Source organism: Scardinius erythrophthalmus (assembly GCF_964197995.2).
Source record: "Scardinius erythrophthalmus genome assembly, chromosome: 10".
Taxonomy (NCBI): domain Eukaryota; kingdom Metazoa; phylum Chordata; class Actinopteri; order Cypriniformes; family Leuciscidae; genus Scardinius; species Scardinius erythrophthalmus.
Genome location: NC_138230.1, coordinates 11,382,900 through 11,408,868, shown reverse-complemented (window position 1 = coordinate 11,408,868; position 25,969 = coordinate 11,382,900). Strand labels below are relative to the sequence as shown.

At 37.3% G+C, this 25,969-nt stretch overlaps 1 protein-coding gene across 1 annotated transcript in view; it reads left to right on the top strand.

Annotated features, from left to right (window-relative positions):
- The window catches only part of khdrbs3 (KH domain containing, RNA binding, signal transduction associated 3), a 141,671-nt gene that overhangs the window by 99,431 nt on the left and 16,271 nt on the right, over positions 1–25,969 (top strand). The window contains exons 6-7 of the mRNA XM_081377692.1: positions 4,064–4,250; positions 18,379–18,461. Of these exons, the coding sequence (XP_081233818.1) occupies positions 4,064–4,250; positions 18,379–18,461 (270 nt within the window). The remainder of the gene's footprint in view (positions 1–4,063; positions 4,251–18,378; positions 18,462–25,969) is intronic.

Sequence of the window (25,969 nt, the reverse complement as noted above, 5' to 3'; positions counted from 1 at the left end):
ACTTGGTTTAATTCCCTCCCAGAAGTGTCACATGATTGCATTCCCAAACACCAGGCGTCCGAACGCAAGATAACAAGACAGCTTTTATTGCGTTTCATCTGCACAATGATCATTTATGTCATTTATGATGTAGGAAGAAAGATAATGGCAGCAACTTCCATTTTTATTACAGATATTTTGAGCCAATTTCCCATTCTGTTCTCTTGAACACATTGGATGGAAATGGTGCTTTATTTGCAAATAAACAAATATTTTATGCAATATTCCAATTCTGCACATAAGTTAAATAACATTTACAGCATAAACTACAAAACTGTGAAACGCCAGAAAAACATGTAAATAAGGCAAATTAACTCCTTAAGATCACCTTCTCTGTTCATTCGAATTTTTTCTGCTGTTTATTGAGCAAAGAATTTTAAACTCCACTGAGAGTTTAATGCGGCATAACTGGCAGATTTATTCTCACACGGACTGACACTAATGTCATTACCTCAAATTATTCTCATTTTCATCATAGTTGGAGAGGAAAATTCAATAAAACCATTAAAGCAATCTTCCATTAGAGCAGTGGTTTCCAAACTTTCCAAACCTCCTGAGGCGTTTAACATCCTTCTGCGCACCTCCTCTTTTCCTCTTACACTGCACTCACACCTTTTTCATTAAGGGACTATATTTGCCCCTTTATATTGATTTTCAGGTGCGTATTTTTTAACTCTTTCCCCTCCAGCGTATTTTTAAGAAGTTGCCAGCCAATACCAGCATTTTTGATCATTTTCACAAAAGTTTCATGGCCCGCACAATATTTTGTTACATGTGAACATGCAATATATCTAAAGAAAGAACAGAGCCACTGCTTTTAAACAAAAAAAACTGTTTTATTCTAGCTTCATGCGCTCTTTTTTTTATTAACACTTGAATGTGGGCACGTTTCAGAAAAAAGCAACATTTTGAGCAAAACACTTTTTTTTTTTCAAAGACTAAATCTGGATCAGATTCAGAACGATGATCAAAACACAGATGGAGTCGATCGAGTTCATCAACACCCTCAAAGCTTCACAGTCCTATACCTCGTCCTGGGTCGACATTTCATTCGGTAACATTGGGCAGTTTTGATTGATAAGCTGTTTAATGTTGATGTTCAAGTTATTTTACATAAGCATCTGCTTACATATGCTATCACTTGTTTCTGCTTCTTCTTTCGCCTGTGTTTTGATCTGGAGATTCTGTACTCTTTCAGAAGATGCCTAATAGCGCCCCCTACTGTATAACAGTGAGAACACAGAAAGCCGGAAATTTCCGTCAATGGCGAGGAAAGAGTTAAAGGTGCTCTAAGTGATGTTGGGTGACGTCACTTCTTGTTGATGTTCGAAGTATTGTCAAACAAAACGGAGGCTAGCTCGACCCTCCCTCCTCCTCATCCCGTCTCCTCCCCCTCCCTTCCGTGCTTCCTGAAAAAGTCATGAACGCCAGACTGGATTTACCCACCTGTCCAGCAAAAACAGAGCCACCTGAATGTAGGATTGGAAGCCCTTCTGCCAGCGGAGTTCTCACCACCTTTCAAAGGCTTTTCTGATGTAAATTCAGACTTTGTGCGTTCCTTCTCCTTTTCCCTTTTCTTTGCTATTTGTTCATCGGAACGTCGTCTCTTTGGTCGTGTGTCGGCCATATATTAAAATTCAAGAGAATATAATTCTAATGCTAGTCGTTGTCGTTGTCAAGGACATCTCTCCTCTAGCTAACTTCCCTCTTCATGCTTCTCTCTCCTCCACTCCCCACACCCCCCTTCATGTGCACGTGCACTAACCCCCCAACCCCCACCCCCAAATCATTCTTGTTGGTTATTGGCTGGAACACTGTTTGTTATGTTTTGTGGTCCAGGTTGGGCCAGTTTGTTTTTGTTGCCGTTTGTGGAGCCTGGGCTGTCTACAGAGACTGCGTTTTTTTACAGTGTGTTCAGGGGACAGGCAGCTTGCGGATAGTGAGGAGATGTTTGCTGTATGTGACAAAAAATGTTTCAGCCTAAAAAACGCGTGACATCGCTTAGAGCATCTTAATAACTGTTTAATGCTGCTCAGAGGTGGTGTGAATGCAATTACAATGGCATCAACAATGTTATAAGATAATGTTTTTAATAAAAAAAAATATTGAATAGAGATATGAAATGATCAGAAAAATTAAAGGGGAACTATGCAGTTTTTTTTTAGCTTAATTTACCCTAACTGAACTGCTTCGGAGTCATTGGAATGGTTATATGACTTTTTTCGGGTTGAATGGTGGCCATCTCACTTCCCCCTAGTGCCTGTGAGCGAAAAAAACACCCTTGCAACTTTGGGCAGGCGGGCGTCAGGAAGTATCGCGTGATATCAGGTCTCACGATGTAACGAATTGCTTTACGCCACTGCACACATACACGTTTATATGCTAGCCTTCTGTGTATCATCCATACCTCAGTGGACATGGCTCGGTGCGTTTGCCGGCTTCTTTGAAAACAAATGCACATGACCAGAGGGAGAAGATGGGAGGGGGGAGAGTCGCCAACGAGTTTTTCACGACAGTGTTGTCAAATATTTTCTCCGAAGCTGTAGCGGGAGCTTTATAGAGAAACCTGCGAGCAAAAAGTGAGAAAACAGTGAAGAAATTGCCAAAACTGCATTGCGCCGCTTTAAGTGATACTTATAAACAATAAACTAAAACCGCATGTAATTGGTGAAAAGTCACTGTCTCAATGAGTGAGTCATTGATTCAGTAACGAAGCAAGTGGCTGTATTCACGAATGGATCGTTGAATCATTAACTCCCGATTCGTTCAATTTCGCATATTCATTCATTAACGAAACACCGCTATGTGTTGCTTGGAGACGCACAACAGTTCAGCTGTGGCTTTCGTTGGAATTATTACTTCATTGCAAAATAGAGCAAACAATACTGACAATACTGTGTTTAAAATGCACACCATTTTTTTGCTTGTTGAACTGTTGTATTAAATTAGTGTCAAATTTGGAATTGTGAGGAAATTTGCAATTTATAATATATTATCAACATTAAAAACAGTTTTTGTACTGAAGAGAGGAGAGTCTTAAATCGATCTCAATGCTCAGTCTGTGTCTATATTTGTTCTTCATGCTTGTAAGTGATAAATCCCCACTTTTACAAATGTACATTGTCGAGAACGGCGGTAATGTACTGTATCACGATTTGCTAAGGCAGCAAACTCTGCACACAACCTATGCATGCTGTTTGTGTGGATGCAGTCAGTTTTGACTGCAAAAGATGAGGTAATTTGATTGGATGTCATGTATTTTACTTTTTACAGTGCTACAATTTTCCTGTTTTTACAAAATATTTTCCTGTTAGAAATACATGCTTAGTTTTAATGTTATTTTAAGGTGGGACAGGCAAAACTCTCACTCTCACCTCACGTACCCCAGTTTGGGGGTTATTTTGTAGATGATAGCCAGAAACTAGACTAGATCTGTGTCTGTCTGTCAGCTGAAAGATTCATAGAAAATCCTATGATTGTAAAGTGGAATTTTTTATATACTCTACCAAAAAAAATATTTTAAAATTCTATATACTCTATATTTACTGTCACTTTTAATCAAATGAACAACTCCTTGTTGAATAAAAGTATTAATTCCTTTTTAAAAAAATCAACAAAATAAAGTCCCCAAACCATTGAACGGTAGTGTGCACTATAGTCAAAAAATTTAGACAGTCATCAAAACTGTGGAATTATGGGAATTACATAGGGACAAGCAAAATGTTAAATATATTATGACTTATACTTTAGCTTGTCTATAAAACTAATTCAAACATTTAAGCACATATTGTATTGTAGTATATAACGTTTTTTAAAACCACTAATTCAGTCCATTTATGTAAAAGAAATGTCAAATGTATATGAAATATTTTTGCCTTTTTTATGATTTTTTTTTTACACTATTTTGTTCATTATTGTTCCTGTTGTAATGTTTCACAAAGGCCTATGATTCTTTCAAAAAATGTAATTGATTGACATATGAAATTTCATTGATGTATATTGAGCTGAGGTGTTTGTCCTGCAGGAGTAGAGGGGGTGTTCCTCCGCCTCAGGCTGCAGTTCCCCGGGGGGTGGCGCCCAGAGGAGCTCCGCCCAGCAGGGTCCCGTCCAGCAGAGGGAGGGGGGTTCCCTCACAGAGAGCACGAGGAGCTCCGCCCCCACCTGGGTACAGACCTCCTCCTCCAACCGTGCAGGATGCCTATGGTGAATACGTAAGTAACTGTAACATCCATTACTACAGTACAGACGTCACTCTCCTCAGGGACTCTAACAAAGGGTATATAGTATGCAAGGTCAGAATGGTGGCCAGATGAGGTACTATTTCTGCTGGACTTTTGAAATATGCATTGAAATATGCACATTTTTTCATTACACTGTAAAAACGTTGCTGCCTTAAATTTTTAAGTTCAGTCGACTTGGTTGTTTAAGTCATTTCAACTTAATTTACATTAAACTGACTTAAAAAATGAGTTAAATCTTGTATAACTTATAAAAAAAAGTTGAAAATTGCCTAACTTATTTTGATGAGTTTTGATAAGCAATGTAAAAACATGTTGTCATAGCTTATTGATCATATATTTTCTTACAGTGTAATTCATACGTAATTGTGTACTTTACCATCAACTGTGCAGATCTACGCACTTTAAGACTCTACCATAGTCTTTTGCCAGTGTTATTTTATTATCATTTATATATATATATATATATATATATATATATATATATATATTATTTCTGATTTATTTTAAATGAACAGAAGTGATCTGTAATAGTTTTAGTTTTTATGAACAATAACTGCAATGGTATATGCAATTGTTTTTGTGAAAACAATTCTTACTCTATATGTGCCGTTACAGTCATTTTAGTCCTCTGTAGACAGAAGGTGTTATCTGTGATATATGCCTATAATTGCTTGTTTTTTATTGTTGACATTTCTCATATTGATAAATTATATAAAACAAACTCAATAGCTCGCCAAAGCTCTCACAGAAATGAATGTTTTCCGACACTGATCTCATTTGTCAGTCGTAATAGAACAGTTCATGATGCGGCCATCTACCGGAGACGTCCTAAATCATTTCATCTTTTTTATTTACTTGTTTTTGTTTTCGATTATGTGGAAAAAAATTGTCTTATTTGCTCACCTGCTTCTGACACCATTGTAGATTTCCTCTGCTTTGAGTTTTAATTTATCAGAGAGAGTTGCAAAATAATCAGTTCAAATACATTGGAGCTTTCGCCAGCCCCTCTTGATGTTGCACGTCTCAGAGGTCTCCGGGCTCGCGTGTGGCATATTTAACAGATGGTGGGCCCGGAGAGGTGGGTAGAGTTGGCACACCGCCCCGCAGTGCCCGTATCTAACCGCATCTGACAGGTTTATTTAGGGGGCGCCGTTCGAATGCGCTGGGGTCAGAGGAAACGACTCAGTCGCCAGCTGTTCTCTATCGTTTCAACGGCCTCAAAACACACGTCTGTGCAGGAGCCTGAAACACTGGGAACGATTCAAACATCTGTGGGATGATAAATCTGAAGCTGTCACTCTGAATCAGTGTTTAGATGTTCCTCGTCAGGAGCGAACTGGAAAACGATCTTTTGACTGTCCTGAGAGTTTTGACAAGTCATGAGAAATTAACAAGACATCTTTGTAGAGGAATAGTGATGGATAAATGAAAAGGCTGTCATTGTTCTCTCACCTTCATGCCATTCCAAACAATTATGGTCCTATTTTTTTGTGGAATACAAAAGGAGAAGTTGAAGGGTTTTGGGGCAAGTATATTTGTACAATGACAGAAATCAGATTTAACAAGAATCTGTAGTTGTATGGACTATTTTTATAGTGCGTGTTTGTCCTTTTTGTTGCTTGATGGACGTGTTTAGGATGAACTGTCATTATATGTAAAATAAATGCAAAATGTGTTCCATGGGAATGGGGTTTGGAACAAAATAACTATCCCTTTAAGAAGATTTCTTAATCTGTTGATCTTGTATTGAGAAGCCTCCATGTTTTTATGTAGGCCTAAGCTTTGGCTCTGTTGATCACATTGTGCTCATGGTGTTGTCATTGGTTTTCATGCATCTATTGCGACAGCTTTAGACTCAAGAGTGTCTTTTTGCACCCAGATTGTTGGAAATTACATCACTGTTTCGGGGTTGAACAGAAGAGTGTGTCTTGAAGATTTACAATATGATCAAATTTTTGTTGGCTTTCAAAATGCCACTTTATACTATTTATTCTTCAACATTCATTCTTCATCTCTTGCATTTCCAAATTCAGGCCTATTTATGCCACTTAATAATAATTTGAGAAGTAAATATATTAAGTTTATTCAATATATAATAAAAGATACAGGCCTACACTGCCTGGCCAAAAAAAGCCACTGTTTTGCTTAATAGTCTATGATTGGATGATTATTGCAGTGATTATTATGTTTCTAACAAGTAATATGTTTGGCAACAGTTATTCTAACCCTAATTGATGGAGTCTGTAGCCTTTCATTTCTTAAACAACCATTTAGGAAGACATCATGACCATATTCCAGTATTCATCAGGCTCAAACTGTGAAAGAATGGTTGGGAGGGAGCATGAAGAATCATTTTAACACATGAATTGGCACACATGAGTCCAGACCTTCATTGAAAGTCTGGGATGTGCTGGAGGAGACTTTACAGAGTGCTGGACTCTTGCATTGTCAATACAAGATCTTGACCAAACATGTTTGCACATCTTGATGGAAATAACATCACAACATTTATTTCAATCAAAGTGCATATATTTTTGGTCAAGATCTTGTATTGACAATGCAAAATCTCACAAATCTTTCTGAACCCCAAACTTTTGAAAGACTATTCAGGGCCCGAGCACCGATGGTTTGAGGACCCTCTTGGAATTGCTCCGTTTATTCAAAACTATTTTTGTTCTTTATTTTAATACTATAAATTTAAATAACTTTTACTGTTTTACTTCTTACCTTGCAGTTTGTGTTTTCATCTCCACCCCATGTGGCATCCCATCAGCCAATCACATCTAATCTTACCATTCATATTTACAGGGATTAACAAGTCACATCCGCTCTCAGCATCTGGGTTTACACGAATCAACTAATCACATTCGCTTTCCCAAGTCTGAAAAAGAAAAGATGCATCATATCAAACGCCTGCATGAGTAATACATCTGACCCAAACGTGGTCATATATCTTTATCTTTATCAAGCTCTGAGAATGAACTGAGGTCAGCATGAACACGTCTCTTAAGCGATTTGAAAACATTTTGATCAGATTACTGCAAAGGTGGACCTGCTCCCCCCTGTGTGAGTCATTAATATGAAGTAATTTCATCAGCTGTTTGTTCCCTCTCAAGGGCCGCTCTGATACCTGAGTCACTCTCTGCGGAGGGTTGCAATAATACCATTATGGCATGTATTATCCCAGTCTGTATCTCAGAACCTCTGTTTCCACAATCAAAACCGCTTGTCACTTTGGTTTAGTCTCATAATTACTGAGCCGGTTGCGATACCATCTCTCCTTTGGTCGAGTGCTGAAATTTCTTCCTTTGTCACCAGTGTTGTGTAATGAATGCCTGTGTCCAGCATGATATTTTTCGAACCAACACAAATCACAGGTTTTTTTCCCAATAACATTGCGAGACATATGGGTTCGCCTCTGGGCTCCTCGGATTCCTCTGTTGAGCCGTTTCATTCGGTCCACGCCGGTTTTTATCACGCTGAAGTGCACTAGTGACATGCAGACCAGTGTAGGTGTTGTTATTGAGTAAGTGACAACACTTCAAAACATATTCCTGAGCCTCGGGTCTTCAACTTTAAAAGTCTCTGTATTTAGTAGGTGTTTGACACTTTTTGTTGAAAGTATGGTAGTGTGAAGGGAAAGTCAAAGGAAGTCAAGATCCGATTAGGTTTTGAATCAGAGTGACAATCTGATTCTTGATGCATCTAAATTTTTTAAGATGCAGTGTAGAAACACAAATCTTCTTTGACAAGGTAATACGAGAAAAGGGTTAGAATTGTTGCGTTATTCCAAATAAATAGCTTGAGATTCACAAATAAATGTTGAGATTCACAACATTTTTTTCAAATTCACAAATGCATAGATTAAGATCCACAAATAAATGTAAAGAATTTCACAAAAAATAATAAATTCACAAATAAATAAAATGAGATTTGCAAATAAAAAAGATACACAAATGTGTTTTATGTCACAAACACAACTCTGCCTGGCATTCATTTGTGAATCGCTGCACACATTGATGAATCACTTCTTGTGCATTTGTAGATCCCCGCAGGCCGCACACAAGCATTTGTGGATTTTGAAACATTCTGAAACAGTCAAGACGTGCAGACAAATCCACAAATAAGTGGACTCCACCCACCGTTTACTCAAGCCAATCAAATAAGAGCCACATTGCTACCAATCGTAGCACGTTCTCGCTACAATCAATCACGTTTTTCTTTACACTTGGGGTGGGAACAGATTTGTTTTGCACCCCTTAAGGAACTATAATATTCTATGGGTGCTTTGTTAAACTGAGCTGAAGGGCTGTTTGTGTGGTTAAAACACCCCTTTTCCAAAAGATTATTGTAGTTTAAGGCTTCTTTATATGATATTTCCATCAGAAACAGTGAATCAGGATAATTGTGTATCACACAGGTCATTTTGTATCTTTTAATTGAGTGTGCAAAGAAATTATGTGTGTGTACTGTATAAATTAAGTGCCATGTTGCATGTCGATACTTATGAGACGTGTAAAAGGCTCACATTTATTTGTGCATTTGCGCTGAACTATTGTGCAGTGTGGTGTGATTGGCACTTTTGCAATACATTTTTAGAATGTTCATAGTGAGTACTATATCTAATGAGAGCAACATTTCTTATCATATAACAAGCGAGAGACAGAGCATGAAATTCCATTAAACGGATAATGTCATGCATACTTCCGCCTCATAGTTTCAGTCTGACTACCCGAATACCCATAAATCAGTTCTATTTATGCTAATATGGCCAGAGCCCCGTGATAGCTCAGCGTTTATGACTTCCATTCTCCCTCAGTTTGATCACCATGGCAGAAGCCTTGTGGTAATTGCAGTTGACAGTAGTGTAGTTTAGTTCTGTGTGACCAACGCAAGTTTATTAGTCCAGCAGAGGATGTTCTTGAGTTCTTCAGAATATGTCTACTTCATGAGCCGCTTTAAACCACTTGAATAGTTTGGGTTTTATGAATGGTTTTAAAAGTGAGACGGATAGAGTGAAGAGCGCTCATCAATCTTTGAGTTCATTAGTGCTGTTGTTGCTACAAAAAAAGCTCTTTTTTCAGTCTAAAGGATATGTTTCACCATACATATAGCGAAAGAATAAAGTTTTTGTTTGATATTTTAGTTCCAGTTTTGGTTTGGACTAAATTTTCAGATGGGAATGTTGTTCCAGGATCAGCAAAATATGTTGACCTACGAACATGTCTTAGTTTCTCATGTAGACTGTAAGTTCAAATTTGGCTCATGTCACTTCCCTAATCCATTCTCTTTTTTCCTCTCCCAGTGATTTACTTCTCTCTGTCAATACTATGGATAAAAATGGCAACAATGCAAAAAAATATCCCTTCATGATGTTGTTGCGCTGTAAATTGCATGCTCATATTTGTTAGGTGTTCAGTATTCAGAGAGAGTGAAGCCGTTCAGGACATCTTGGCAGACGCGAAGCTCTTGTTCTGATCTGTGAAACCATGAAATATTCCAGAAAACCCAGCAGACTGGAGCAGAGATGAGCAAGTGTGATTGAGTTAGTCAGACAAGCCATGCGTGAGTGTCGGTTTGTGTGTGTTTTTAGATCTTTCTCAGGTAATGTGTGTTGTGGTATGTTTGTGTGTGGTACAGAAACACTCAAAGCGTTTCATTTTGTCACTTTTTTTGTTAGTTTAGCTGTATTTTAAGCAGTAAAGGTCTGTAGTCTGTCCTCATGTAGTCAACTTGTTAAAGTGTGTGCTGAGGTTTTGTGGCCTCTACGGGCAGGTCTTGTCTTCTAACAACCTGTCTTTCAGCCGATTGTGTCTGTTCTACCAGAACACTCACCTAGGGAGCTGCCTGTCTCTCATTCAGGCTGTATGGCATGTGTGTGTCTCTAAGCGTGTCGATGTTCTCATTATGTCTGATGTAACGTGTGTGTTCTCGTGACCCTCAAACACTGTTGCAAATCTCCGACAATAGTGAAAGATCAAAGATCTCAGACACAGAAGATGGTGAGTTATCACAGCAATGTCTATTCCAGAACAAATGTCTATTCCAGAACTAATTTGTGTGATAGTAGAGGCAAGTAACGTCATGTTTTTGGTGGTTGCTAGGGTGTTCTGTGTGGTTGCTAGGTCATTACTAGGTGGTTTCTAGCTGGTCGCAGGCTGTTCTGTATGTTTGCTTACTGGACCATCCTCAAGTCTGTACTATATTCTGGCCTTTAGATGTTTATTTTGTGTATATTTGCTCACCGGCCACTGTGGCTACTGGTTTTCCAAAGTTACTAACCACTCAGAATTTTCACTGGCCACAATTTTGACATTGATACCATGGGGAAAACTGCCATATAGATATTTTTAATATTATCTCATTTGGCAGCAGATATATTAGGCTGCTGTCACTTTAAGACCTGAAGCACGGATCCATTACTGCTACACATCTGTTTCTCAACTGTTTACGTTCACCTAAAACATAACTGTTACGTGAATTCTCACTAAGAGCGGCATTTTGACATTGTTTTGTGTGTGTTTGACTGTTTAAGTGCAATAAGCAGCGAAAAAGACCTCAATTTAGTACTGAGAGGTGGCTTTATGTACGCACACTTTGGATGTGAGCACAAAATCTGAGGGAATGAGTAAAAATATATGCAATACGCTCAATACCATGCTGAAATTCAAGCCCTGTAACACAATCAATATTCATCCGGAGCAAATGAAACGAGTGAGTGAGGGGAGGCGGGTTTGTGCGTCAACTCGCTGTCGGAAAGATGAAAGAGAGAGAAAGCACAGCTATTTTGTGGGAAATGAGTATTGTAAATGTATCAGATATTTTAGTATATATGTTTCGAAACATCATTGCACTTTCATTGTTTATTATTTCAGATGCCTTTTTAAAAGACTACAATTGAAAAATGGATATATTATCCATTTAATGGTCGCGCACCATTAACAATGTGTTTTTTTTATTGTGAAAAAATGCATTATTTTGGGTTAGTCTATAGTTATAATAATTATCTTTAATATCTAAAAAAAAAATAGAAGTCTGTACCCTCATTGAGATAAGTAAAAACATGTCTGTGTGTGCGCAAGAGAGAGGCTAAACATGATTGAGTTTGTCTGGGTCTCTCCGTGTCTCTAATGTGGCTTTGCGTTTCTGGCACCGGGCTGAAGGAGGCAAATGTAATGTGATTACATGGCTTTACTCCACTCTAATAGAGCTCTCTCCAGAACACCGCTTACCTGAGTTCCGGCCAACAGCGCTCTGATAGACTCACCACTGAGACCCCAGCTGGCAGCTTGAATAAAGATCCATACTCTCACAGGCCACAGATCGCAGCTGCAATGTCAATCGCAACTCAAAATTAGAGCATGCGCAGGTGAGATTGAAAACAGGTCATCCGCTGCTGTTACAGAAACCTTTGAAACCTCTTCTGCTGATGTAACAACGGGGTAAACATATATTAACCAACTCAAGAGCTTCCCTTTGTTTAAAAAAGTTGTGGGGAAACTTTTCTGGGGTGGACAGATATGGAGACTTGTGATGCCACAAAATAGCTTGTGAATGTTAACTTGAAAAATGTGAATATTAATATGAAATAATGCATTAATAATATAGCATGTGTTGATAATTAGTCTATGTGATGTATTGACCTGGAGATCAGTTCTACAGGAGAGCATTTGTTTATTTCCAAGTCAAAAATAAAATCTAAACAATAGTATTAGATACAATTGATAAACTGTATTCTGTATTGGTTTAACTAGAAATGCTGTTCTTTGGTTTAATGCTTATCTTCATAACAGTTGTCAGTTTGTTGTTTTCCAGGGTTTTCAGTCTGATTATGTAATTGTTGATAAAGGTGTAATGTTCTACTCTGGGACCGTTACTTTTTTCTGTCTTTATTAATGATTCAATTATGCTCAAATCTGTATGCAGATGACACTGTTATTGATTTGTTACAAATCTGATTTTAAATTTGTTCAAAAATGGTTTCATAATATGCTTATTTTGAATAAGAGGTCTTCTTGTTGAATTGTGTTTGGTATGCGCCGTTGTCATTGCTATCCTTTTGATTTGATTATTATGTTTGATGATGGTTTATCTCTTGATAATGTTGATTCATTTAAATACCTTAATCTTTGGATTGACTATGAACTTACTTTTAAGCCCCATATTGATTATATTATTAATAGAACATGTTGTTTGGGTTTACTTTATCGCTTAATTAATTGTCTTACATTTCACAAGTCATGAAAATAATTGTTTTTCAGTTAATATAGCCTCGTGTTGATTATGCCAGTATTGTTTATCAAAATACCCTTGACGTTAATCTTAAGCCTCTTAATGTTGTTTATATTTATTTGTGCGGATTTGTGTCAAGGTGTCCATATCGTACTCATCATTGTTATATGTATGAATTGCTTAACTGGTTGTATCCTAAATCTAGAAGACAATTTGATTAGCTTCTGTTTATTTTTAAATGTGTTTATTTTGATAATTCAAACAGTTTTTGATTTCATATAGATGTTCTTATTTACTTAGACATATACAATATACTTTTTTTCATTTGTTCATTTGCTTATAATTGCTGAATAAATATTTCACTTGGAAATATGCCACATTACTTAAGTTAAAGGCATTGCAAATAGTGTTTCGTGTTGCTTTTATGCTTGTTGAATTGGTAACAAAGGAGAAATCAGCCATTCTTCACTGTCAATGACATTGTTGGAAGATTTTATTTTCTAATGAACCACAAACCTGAAAGAGTCTGATCCATCGTGAAAGAGATGCTGTGGACGTCATCAAATGCTCGCTGCTCGCTAACGACAGCTTCATCTTAGCGAGAAGTTTACAAAAGTTTACCAAACAATCTGCGATCAGTCTCTCATCTCAGAGCGCTCATCGCGACTGCAACAGCAGAGATCTGCTCTCCTCTTTCAGACAAAGCTGAGACATTGTACATTGTCACGAGTACAACCAAATTTGAAAAAATTTGACATGCCGTGCGAACAGAGATTTCAGTTTCTCCTTGCTTGGCGTGTGATGTGTACATGTCTAATTTCAGCGGCTTGTGCAACGTTGACAGACTTGATCAAACGTGAGCCGATCAAAACGGCACAGTGACTGTCAGCAGCTTTCAACTTCTTTATAGCAACTTGGAAATGAGATTTTTCCATTCTTCAAGGGAAGTCTAATTTTTTGTCCCTCTTTCTCTCTCACACATGACCTGGTTTTGTTTTCACATTCAACCAGACTAATTTATTTGATCAGTGCGCAAAGCCGTGCATAACTAATCTGCCAAGGTAACGGAGTTTCGCTCTTCAGAATCCGAGAGGTTTTTTTACCTTATGATATATTCATAGTGCTGCAGATAGAGATCACTGTCAGCCGAGACGGCACAATGGAAATATCTTCAGTTATAAATAGCTGAGTGAGTCTAGTCTTGTTTCAGCTTGGAAGGAAGATGAGTTGCTCACTGTTGAGCTTTTTTATTTAAAGGTTCTAATGCTGAATACCTCCATTTTGCATTGATTTGGACCCTTTTCCCTTTGGATAAAGAAGGGAATTAAAGTGTTTGGCTTCTCATCAAATATCTGAGCTGCTGTTATTTGCCAGTAACCAGCGCAGAGTAGTAGCTCTCTACACTCCAGCCTGGCAGAGGTGACCTACTGGAGAGGCACTGAAATCCCTGTGAAACATTGTGGAGCTCCAGGTTTTCCAGGGGGATCAGTTCTCATATGCTTTCTTCAAATTAATTTCACAGTATCCATTTTGACCTCATTTGATGTATGGGGTTGAGGCTGTTTTTATTGATAGACAACAAGAAATGATTAGTGGAAGGAGAAGGGTGTGTCTGGGTTGTGTTTAGTGGCATTGTGTTCTATTCTGTTCCCGTTAGCCTGTGTTTCCTTTGCTAGTTAGTCTCCATGGTTGTTAATGTTACACCTGTTCCCTGTCTACTCTTAGCTTTACCTTATCACTGTTGCATGTCTATACGAATATAATTCTGAAGTTTTAATGCACCCAGACAGTGTTCAATTAGGCTAATTCAAGTGTTTTCATGCAAATAATAAAATTGTCATTACACTGATTGTTGTTAGATTTTTAATTATATTATTATATATATTATATTATTAATTTAATTAAAGAAGCTTTTAAAGGCCAGTGAAAGCATAGGCTACTGTCAGTTAAGTTCTATTGTTTGACGCTAATTGTTTCTCATGGGCTCGTACTTTAAACATTTATAGGGGTAAGTCGGTGATTTTAGTGCCGTCCGAATCCATAATGTCAGTGTTTTTTCTCAGCCAACCCACGTAAAAATCCCTGGCCAAATTAGTACCTACTGTTTTTTGACAAACAGGTCGTGTGGTAATTTAATTGCCGTCTGAATCCACATCTCTGAGTTTACAAGAAGAGATTAAAAATCTCTGCCAAGCACCGTACATAAGGTATACACTTTTATTACTGAAATGCTGGAAAGTATTTACGAGAACAATATTTCATCGCAGCTCCACCTCAGCGAACAAAAATGGGAAAGAGAAGAAAGCACGTACAAATTTGAAATGGTTATCATGGCAGCAATATATGATACCATTTTAAAATATGTAGGCTAGGCTATTATAGTTTGGATTATTTTTATAATATCCCATGTCCTAATAAATGCAATTTCAACTATTTCTGAAGTGCTTCTTTTATAAAGAACACCACTTTCTCGCATAACGCAGTGAAACAGCCCCTGCACGAGAGAATAATTGATTCTCGAGCCATCGATATCAACCAATTTAGCAGCATCGCCACAGACAGCGTCGGGTAACGTCGCATGTAAGAAGATATATCTTAAGCAGCTTCCTAAGGGATGGTTCGGGGAAAACGCCTAGCAATGATACACCTTTAGTTAAGTTATACCTTAAGAGTCTTCGTAGCGCGCTAAGAGACAACGTTATCGGGAAACCCAGCCCTGTTAATGATGTCCCTTGTGTATTTAAGCCCTTAGTTTGCCTCTTTTCTTGGTCCTACGATAACATTATGTTGTAAGCAGGGGTCACCACATTTGAATAGGAAACGGTATTTAGTCTATAAAACACGTCAAAACTCCACGAAGTACAACAACCGTATCGGTGAGAACACTTGTTTAAAAAGCATACAAATATGACTATTTTTGACTATTGATACAGCCTGCAATCGTAATGCAAGGATTCAGTATCTGCGGTCAGATGAGATTTTGTCAAGCTATATGTCAGAGTAATTTTTCTAACGTTATTTTTCGCTGTATATCACTTATATACTCATATAATACTCATTATAAATATTGCACAAAAGAAATTATGGGCATCAAATGACTAAGGTGGCTCATACCAACTTACCAACTTTATTGATAAACAAAAACTATTTTGGAACTCAGTAACATTACCTTATACTGTTTATTCATCAATGTCACCCTGTGTCAAGCATCTTTGTGAAATAAATTTGCTTGGTTTTTAAAAGCAAATGTATTATAATTTTATGGGCAATTTTTCATATATACTGTATATACACACACACACATATTTCAATTCCTTAAAATAAATTGTGTCGCAGCTTAATGACCATGGAAAATGTGGGTCCCATGGTCAAACCAGTTGAGAACCTAAATAATAAATCTAAATTATTATGATAATGCAGTCTGTTTGCCAATGCTAATGCCATGAGCAGCAAAACTTCTCTCTTTATTTTTTGCGAGTAAACTTCATTATAAAACTCAGTTTAAATGTCACTTTGCTTGTGGATTAAAGATGAAACTGAATAGTGTGTGTTTGGCAGCGGCGGGCCTCTGATCGGACAGTAATGCCTCTCTAAGACTGCGGGGTGTGTGATGAGAGCGGTTTTGTCTTTGTTTTCGTAGTTGAGGAGGATTTTCCGAATGTGAATTGAGGGCGGATGGATTTGGAACTGAGCTGGCCCCGGATATGTTGGAGCAGTCACAAGGGCTCGGAGCCTTTTTGTGGAGGAAGTTTATCCTAAATTAGCAGGACTAGGCTTTGATGTTTAACTTCTGTGAGAATATTTTAGAGAATCTGACAATGTAGGTGCGTTGAGTTTTGCTTGAAATCAACGTTTGTAATCTGCTATGTGGCATATTTCTGAATGAAGCATAAAACTCAGAAGAAATTTAAAGCGGACTTGATTTTCGGCATCAGGAATTGATTGGATGGTGAAAACTTGGTGGTTAGAGGGGAGGGGCTTGATGACATCATCTGCAAAGCTAACTTGTTTCAGATGCGGAAGTTTTTAAAGAAAAATCACGAAAACATGCTAAATATTGTTTACAATTAGACCAGTTACATGTACACTACCATTCAGAAGTTTTTAAAGAAATTAATACATTGAAATGTTTCCTGAGCAGCAAATCAGCAAATCAGAATGATTTCTGAAGGATAATGTGACCCTGAAGACTGAAGTAAATTCAGCTTTACCATCACAGGAATAAAATACATTTTAAAATATATTTAAACAGAAAACAGTTATTTTAAATTGTAAAAATATTTCACATTATAAAGTTTTTTTTTTTTTAATCAAATAAATACATCCTAGGCAAGCATAAGAGACAAATCTTATTTCATGTTGATTTATCAGATAATGTTTGCATGCATTTACACTTTAAGCTTAATTGTGTTTTATCGTCTAGGTAAACATTTCATAATGGGGTCAACTTTTACACAATGGGCTCTCTTTAACACATTTTACAATAGTTAAATCTATTTAGCAAGTGAGGGAAAAAGGTGCAAATTGTGTGTTATAACTCAGTTCCAGCTTGTTCTTATGACCTCTCCTGACACTTCACACGCTTCATTAGTCTTCATAAACATATCAAACAGGGCTTTGCGACATCTGACAACAGGCCACAGTCACAAAGCAATCTGCCATATGTCACAATAATAGCTATATTAGATATTAACCCCCATGAAGTTTCATTACCCACTCTTAAATGGTTATTATGCGATGTTAATTACAGTGTCAAAATCATATCAGCCCCTCGACTTAATGAAGCACTTTCACAACCTTTCATTTAAGTGAAGAGCTGCTTTTCAGTTTTCAGGCTCTCTGCTATTTCCGCTCTAGATATATGGAGTATTAATGTCGACTGAGGTTCAGCAGAGTAGATTAACCTCTAAGCAGAGTTTGGGAGTGTGTGAGTGAGAGTGTGTGTGGATCCAGGACGGCTCGAAATGCTTCATCACTGGAGCAGATCTCTTGACCCTCATGAAATGCAGTATGTCCTGTGGAGACTGTTCGCCGCTCCAGACTCCGGCCTGCAGTGCTGCATTATACATGCATTTATCTCTTCAAGGGGTTCATATCAAGGAAAACAGGATTTTTCTTGCTCTTTTAAAAAAAGAGTTTAATGTACTATGTAGACACACTAACGCTTAAAATACAAAGCTCTCTCCCCAGACCATTTCTGAACTGAAAGTCCACAGAAATTAAGTTAAAAGAGTGAGTTATTGAATTATTCAGTCAACCGATTTGTTCAAAACACTGTACTGAAATAAACACTGTACAATGTCTCACTGTATTAAAAATTACCGACTGAAAACTATTTTGAAACTATTTACTGTAGTGTCTTTATAAAAGTCGTTGAATGATTAATTCAACCAATTTGTTCAAAACACTGATTCATTCATGAAGTGACTCTCTTTATGAGTGAGTCTTTGAATCTATCAGTTAAGTGATTGATTAAAACACTGATTCATTCAGAAAATTAACCAATTTCATTGTGTTTTATGCAATTGTAATACAAGGGAATTCAATCGAATGAAGCTATTTACTGAATTTATGATTGAGTCAAGCAATCTCTCATTTATTCATTATCAAAACAGGTGACACACTACATATAAATTATGAGTGAGACTTTGAATCTTACAGTCAACTGACTCATTCAAAACATTGATTCATTCATGAACAAAGCAAGTGACTGTCTTTATGATTGAGTCTTTGAATCATTCAGTCAACCAATTCATTTATTCAACTAATACTAAAACAGAATCATTCACAACAAAAGCTTTATATTGCAAAAATAAATAAAAAAGAATCATCTGGATATTTACAGCATACTTTTTCTTCCCCATAGGAATACGATGATGGATATGGAACGGCCTACGATGACCAGGGATATGACTCGTATGACAACAACTACAGCAATCAGGCGCTGAAGTAAGTTTGTGTGTGTTTTGTCTGCTGTCAGTGTAAAGGGCATCTCAGAGTGCCTTTGTGTGTCTATCTAAACGAGAGAGCTTATTCACAATGTAGGTCAGTGCTCACCTCTCTGTATCGAACCAAAGAGTTTGTGTAGGTCTGCACAGAGCTGGACTTGGAGATTTGCTGCATTGGAAATCGTTCAGGCTAATGTAGGGGGCAGCTTTGAAAGCCTAAAAGAGAGAAACTGGCCTTCTCGCTAATGAATCACTCCTTTATCTCGCAATATTCTCTGCAAGGAAACATTTCATGTTGTGTGACAGGGTCAGTTGTCACTGTGTACCAGAGAAGGTCTTATGAACACCACAGTCTTGTGAAGGACATTTTGACTCATAATTAGTGGGTGTTAACATAAAACATGTTCATGTTTTTTGAAACAGCCCAGTTAGAATGCAGTAAAATAGAAGTTGTATCTCAAGTTGGACTAATAATAACTAATAATTCTTTATACTAGCTTTATTTTAAAGATATGTTATATTTTTTATGAAATTTAATTCAATTGTAATATATGTTATAATAAAACTACAATGCTAGTATATGCTAAAATAAATAAAAAAAACAAAAACAAAAACGCATATATATATTTTTTTATATTATATTATATATATTATATTTTTAAATAATTATATACTGTATAATCAGGAAGAATGAATTATACAATAATTAATTAAATTCTGATTATTAAGTTTAATTTAATGGCAATATAATACATTTTAATCATCTTTTTGGTTTATTTTTCATTTATTTTAGCATATATTGTATGTATAATGCAACTATTGATCTATATGATTTAAAGTACGATTTAAATTCTGCTAATTTAATTTTTTTTTTTTGTGTGTCTTTAGTTTTGACCACTGTTTTTGATATGTAATAGTTATACTTAAAACTATATCAAAGACAGACAGGCCAGGTCTCAGATCAGTATTTGGAACATACTCATTTAAGATTAATGTCAGTTGAGGCTTCTTCCTGAGCTCAAATGCTTTTTTAAGAGCTCAAACGGCATTGACTAATTGATGAGGAGTCTTTCGACAAGCCTACACGTACTTCATTATACTGCAGGTTTCTGTGTTCTTTGATTCATAAAACATCGTCTGTGCGTTACTGAGCTGTGGTGGATTTCCTCATACCTCATCCTGGTGCATCTTTGATCTTGTAATATGTAATCCAGGGATATGTAAACCAGCATTTCTTTTAATCATAGAATATACAGTGATCCAAAGGTGTTTTACCCTGTGTATACTTTGTATAACTATATCAAAGCAACAACAGGCCAGGTATTTATTCATATTTTGAATTCGCTTTTATTTTTATGGTTACGGTTTTCATTTTTTTTATTTAATTTTTTTGTCATTTTGTTTTGTTCTTTTGTCTTTTTTTGTTTTTGTTTTTTAAGTCATTTTGTAGGCTTTTGTTACACTTTATTTTAAGGTGACGTAGTTACATTGTACTTACTCATATTAGTACTGAGTCATATTAATTAACTACATGTACTTACTATAGAGTTACGGTTAAGGTTTTGTTTAGGGTTAGTTACTTGTAATTATGCATAATTTACTGTTATTACTATAGTAAGTACATGTACTGAAGTAACGTGTAACTACGTCACCTTAAAATAAAGTGCTACCTTAGCTTTCTAAGGTAAGCAACATTTCTAATTTACATTTACATTTTTAAGTTTGAGTTTTTTGTTTATATTTTATTTCAGCTTATTTTTTTAATAAAAATTATTTTTACGATTTATTTTAGTTTAAAAACTTTCGCGAACTTTAACAGACTTCGGCGTGCGCATGAGATACATTTTGCGTGCTTACGAGAAACTATAGCCTCTTTAGTAAAAGAAACATGGTCGATAAACATAAAAAGTAAAGTGGTTTGATTGTAACGCATGAGCTTGCAAAAAAAATCCCATGCATGTGATTTCCTTTGTGTGTCACTACCATTTTACTATGAAGAAAAATAGGGCTGGGACGATACAGCTATCGCCTGATTCGATATTATCATGATACTTGGGTGCCGATAAACACTAGACCATGGGGAAAAGTTAAATCATACACTTATACAGACGTACATGATGTACGATGAGTCATATTTACAAAAACAATTCATCACATTTTTCTGACTTATTTAAGAAGCATCATACAATACTACATTCTCTTTAATAAATGATTCAATAACAAATTATTTTTTTAACAGTCACTTGTGGCGAAACAATGTAATCGATAAATGCGTTATTTTAAGCACCAAGTTTTTTATCAAAAGCTGATTTACTCTATTGCTATCTATCGTAGACATCAGTGTTTATATTTAAAATTTATCCCAAGACTTCTATGATAATTTGAACTATTGTATCACAGAAATTGTGATACTATGAGGAAATGACTGCTGTTTCATGACAACTCTCTCTGGGTCAGCGGCAGCGCCAACACAGATTTGAATGTTGCGATATGATTTTGTCAAAGGTTTAATAGACAGGCGGAATGGAAGAAGATCGCATGGGTGTTTGAGTGGAGATCACAGTCTTTTAAAGATGAATCGTGCAGGCAAGCCTCGCGAGGGCTTTTCCATGCATTCAGTCTCACGACGCTTTCACGCGTCCACTTATATTACGTCACTCAACACTCAAAGATAAAATAGGATAATGGCGCAATATGCCGCAATAGTTATAAATTTTTTTTATTGTCGAAAGTGTCATGACTTTTTTCAGATTTATCAGATGTGTCTTCACCATGGCACCCCGATGCTATAAATAGGCCGGCGTTACCCGTGTTAGAGGAAGGGGAGAGCTCAGAGATTAAATGTTCACAGAGGTGGCGGGTTTATCTCACAGGAGCGTTAAAAGGGTCAGAGGTCAAATGTTACGACTTTGATGAAAAAGCCTTTACCGTGTGATTCTCCCAGCTGTGTCACCTTCTTGTGTAGCGGTCCGGATACTCCACACGTGTGCACTCGGCGTGTTGCGGTCGCACTCCCCGTGGAAGTGCTCAGGGGTGCCTGAGTGTGTCTGACAGCATTTAAACAGCTTCTTCAGAGTGCTATAGAGCGCCATATGGTCCACATAACCCACACACACACTGAATGTCAGAGCGGCTATAGGCCTCCGCAGAGCAGTTTGTTGTGGAAAATGTCAGTGCAGTGAGTTCAGAGACTGCTGCTTTTCAAAGGTTAGCACTGCTTCAGGAGACACGACTCTGAGAGTTGAGATTTAGAGGGGAAAAGAGCAATTATAGCGGGAACTGATTAGAAATTCCCTCTTAGGAGATTGATTGATTGATTGATTGGGAGGTTTTCCTCGCCTCTGGCTTGATCTCGGAGGGGTTTAGAAGGCCACCGTTCTTAGTAAGATATGTTGGAATGATTTGTGCTGTACAAATGAACCGAATTCAATAACTAATGTTTGCAAACATTTAATTTCATTTAATTTTAGTGATAGCAGCTATTGGACCACTTTAAAAAGATTAGCAACGCACATTAATTGTGTTTTTATTCACCCTTTTGCAAGTTTGAAAATCTACCAAATGTTTTGTTCTGTTATTGATGTTTTGTTTTGTTCTGTTATCTGTTATTGACTTCCTGTTGTCGAATGCGCATGCGTCGCGTCTGAACGCGTTGTTGTCTTTGGAGCTCTATCGATTTGATTTATAATTCTTGATTTTACTCTTTAAACTTACTTACAACAAACATTTTCTACTTTTCCTCACTGAGAAGCATTACTGCTCAAACCTCATAGTTACAACGCGGACTGTTGAGCAGACGTGTCTCAAGCCTGTTAGTGATTCTACGCTGGATACTCTTATAGGTTACTCCCGGGGATCACGGCTGAACGCGTCTTCTCAACACTCACTTACAAACATTTTTCACCTATCGTGCGTCTACTCTACACCCGTACCACTTAAAAGACGGATTATATCTAAGACGCTTGTCAGAAATTAGTATTAATTGATAGCATCACTGGTAGTGTCGTTGCTAACTTACTGTCCATCTGTTAAAATGGTGAATATATCAGATGCAAGTAGTCTACCTTTTGGTGCAGGTGAGGACACATTTGAGCTGCACGCGGTACAGTCTGAGCTGGAAGCTGTTGAGAAACAGATCCACGACCTTTTAGTGAGACAGGCCGAGCTGAGAGACCGGCGTTTAGCTCTTGAAACATCACGCGCTGATACTCACAAATCAGAGATTAATGTTACTAACCGGCTGACTCCGACCTCGTCTACTCCGTGCGTTACTCGGCATCGGTCCCGAGCGCCAAGGTCGCGATCAGCCATGGTCTCGTTCACTCCGGCTCCAACACGCCACCACGAAGCCTGGATATTTCCGCAGCGGAAGACGCGAGTCAGGTCTAGACCAAGACCCTCTCCGACCCTCCCGGTTTTCGAGTTATCCACACAAAACCGCTTCTCCGCTCTTCGCGAAACAGAACGCGATGCTGTGATCATCGGTGATTCCATTGTTCGGCACGTCCATGCTACATCAGGTAAAAATAAGGTGCACAGTCACTGCTTTCCTGGTGCTCGTGTTTCTGAAATCGCTGCTTGCGTTCCCGAGATTCTGAACGATAACGAGCGCGTCGGAACTTTGGTATTGCACGCGGGAGTGAACGACATCAGGCTGCGCCAGACGGAAGTTCTGAAGAAAGACTTCAGGAATCTGATCGATACGGTACGCAGCACATCGCCTGATATAACGATCATTGTGTCAGGACCGCTTCCCACGTACCGTCTAGGACATGACAAGTTTAGTAGATTATTCGCGCTAAATGAATGGTTAACGTCATGGTGCAATGAGCAGAAACTGCTCTTTGTAAATAATTGGAATCTGTTTTGGGAGCGTCCTAGGCTATACCGTGCTGATGGCTTACACCCAAACAGATTCGGATCGGATCTTCTGTCAGATAACATCTCCAAAATGTTAAATACCTTTTGACTAGTAACCAAAAGTCCAAATCATAGTCTCTGCTGCACCAAATTAACTGATATAAATACTAGTGTAGAACATTGCATAGAAACTGTGTCTATTCCTCGTTTAGTGCGATCAAATAATAAATCTACTGCAGGATCTAGGAAAAATCTAATTGTTATTAAAACAGAAAATGTTGCTATTAGTAAACAAAAACAATTTCTAAAGCTAGGTCTTTTAAACATTAGATCACTCACACCTAAGGCAGTTATTGTAAATGAAATAGTCACAGATAATAGCATAGATGTACTTTGCCTTACTGAAACCTGGCTTAAACCAAATGATTATTTCGGTCTAAATGAGTCTACTCCATCAGGATACTCCTATAAGCACGAGCCCCGTCTGATTGGTCGTGGCGGCGGTATTGCAACTATCTATAGAGATATTCTCAATGTTACTCAGAAAACGGGTTATAAGTTTATTTCATTTGAAGTACTTGTACTAAATGTTACGCTCTTAGATGATAGAAAAACATCCCTATTATCTTTAGCCTTGGCTACCGTATATAGACCACCAGGGCCTTATGCTGATTTCCTAAAAGAATTTGCAAATTTTCTCTCAGATCTATTGGTCAATGTCGATAAAATATTAATTGTTGGAGATTTTAACATACACGTAGATAATCAAAATGATACGTTAGGGGCTGCGTTTATAGACTTATTAAACTCCTTTGGGGTTAAGCAAAACGTTACCGGACCGACTCATCGTTTTAATCATACACTCGATTTAATTATATCACATGGAACCGATCCAACCGATATAGATATCATTCCGCAAAGTGATGATGTAACTGACCATTACATGGTAACTTGCATATTACGTACCCCGGTAATATATCATGCTGCGCCGCGTTATCGATTAGGCAGAACAATCCTTCCATCCACCATAGATAATTTTTCAAATTGCTTATCGGATCTGTCTCATCTGCTGCCTGAACCTAAACAAACAGATGAACTAGACGAACTAACCAGCACTATGAGCACCGTTCTCTCTGGAAAATGGGATATTGTTGCACCTATGAGACTAAAAAAGGTCAGAGAGAAAATTAAAGCACCATGGTACAACAATACTACTCGTGTTCTAAAGAGAGAAACCCGTAATTTAGAGCGTAAATGGAAACAAACTAATTTAGAGGTTTTTAGAATCGCTTGGAAAGACAGTACGTCACGCTATAAAAAGGCCCTAAAAGCGGCCAGGGCTGTGCATCTCCGCAAACTAATAGAAAATAACCAAAACAATCCTAGGTTCTTATTTAACACCGTGGCTAGACTAACAAATAAACAAGCGTCACCTGAACAAAATATTCCGTTACAGTTTAGTAGTAATGATTTCATGAATTTTTTCACTGAGAAAATAGAAAACATCAGATCCACAATTGTAAACGTTCAATCTTCAATCGCGCCTTATAATTCAGCCTCGATTATCACCCCGCAAGAACAATTACAGTGCTTTACAACTATAGAACAAAAAGAGTTAAATAAATGTATCATTTCCTCTAAAACAACAACATGTTTATTAGATCCCATACCAACTAAACTATTGAAAGAAGTGTTACCTATAGTGGAAGAGCCTCTCCTCAATATTATTAACTCGTCTTTATCTTTAGGTCATGTTCCAAGAACATTTAAATTGGCAGTTATAAAACCACTAATTAAGAAACCACAATTAGACCCAAATAACCTAGCAAATTATAGACCCATTTCAAATCTTCCTTTTATGTCCAAAATATTAGAAAAAGTTGTGTCTGCCCAACTGGGCTCTTTCTTGCAAGAAAATGACACCTATGAAAAGTTTCAGTCTGGGTTCAGGCCGCATCATAGCACTGAAACTGCGCTCGTTAAAATCACAAATGATTTACTCTTAGCTTCTGACCAAGGCTGTATCTCAATACTAGTTTTACTTGATCTTAGTGCTGCGTTCGATACTATAGATCACACAATACTCTTAGATCGGCTACAAAACTATACCGGTGTTCAAGGACAAGCATTAAGCTGGTTCAGATCATACCTATCTGACCGCTACCATTTTGTCTATTTAAACGGAGAAAAATCGATCATAACTCCAGTAAACTATGGAGTGCCGCAAGGATCTGTGTTAGGCCCTCTATTATTCTCAATATATATGCTGGCACTTGGAAATATTATAAGGAAACATGGAATTAGTTTCCATTGTTATGCTGATGACACTCAACTATATATTTCATCACGGCCGGATGAAAACGCTAAATTATCCAAATTGACAGAGTGTGTTAAAGATATAAAAGATTGGATGACGCACAATTTTCTTTTATTAAATCCAGATAAGACAGAGGTAATACTTATCGGTTCAAAAAACCGCCCACAAAACCTCCTTCAATACAACTTTAACATAGTAGGGTGTCCTGTTACTTTATCCTCTACAGTAAAAGACCTGGGTGTTATATTAGATTGTAACTTGTCTTTTGAAAATCATATTTCATAAGTTACAAAAACAGCCTTTTTTCACCTTAGAAATATTGCTAAATTACG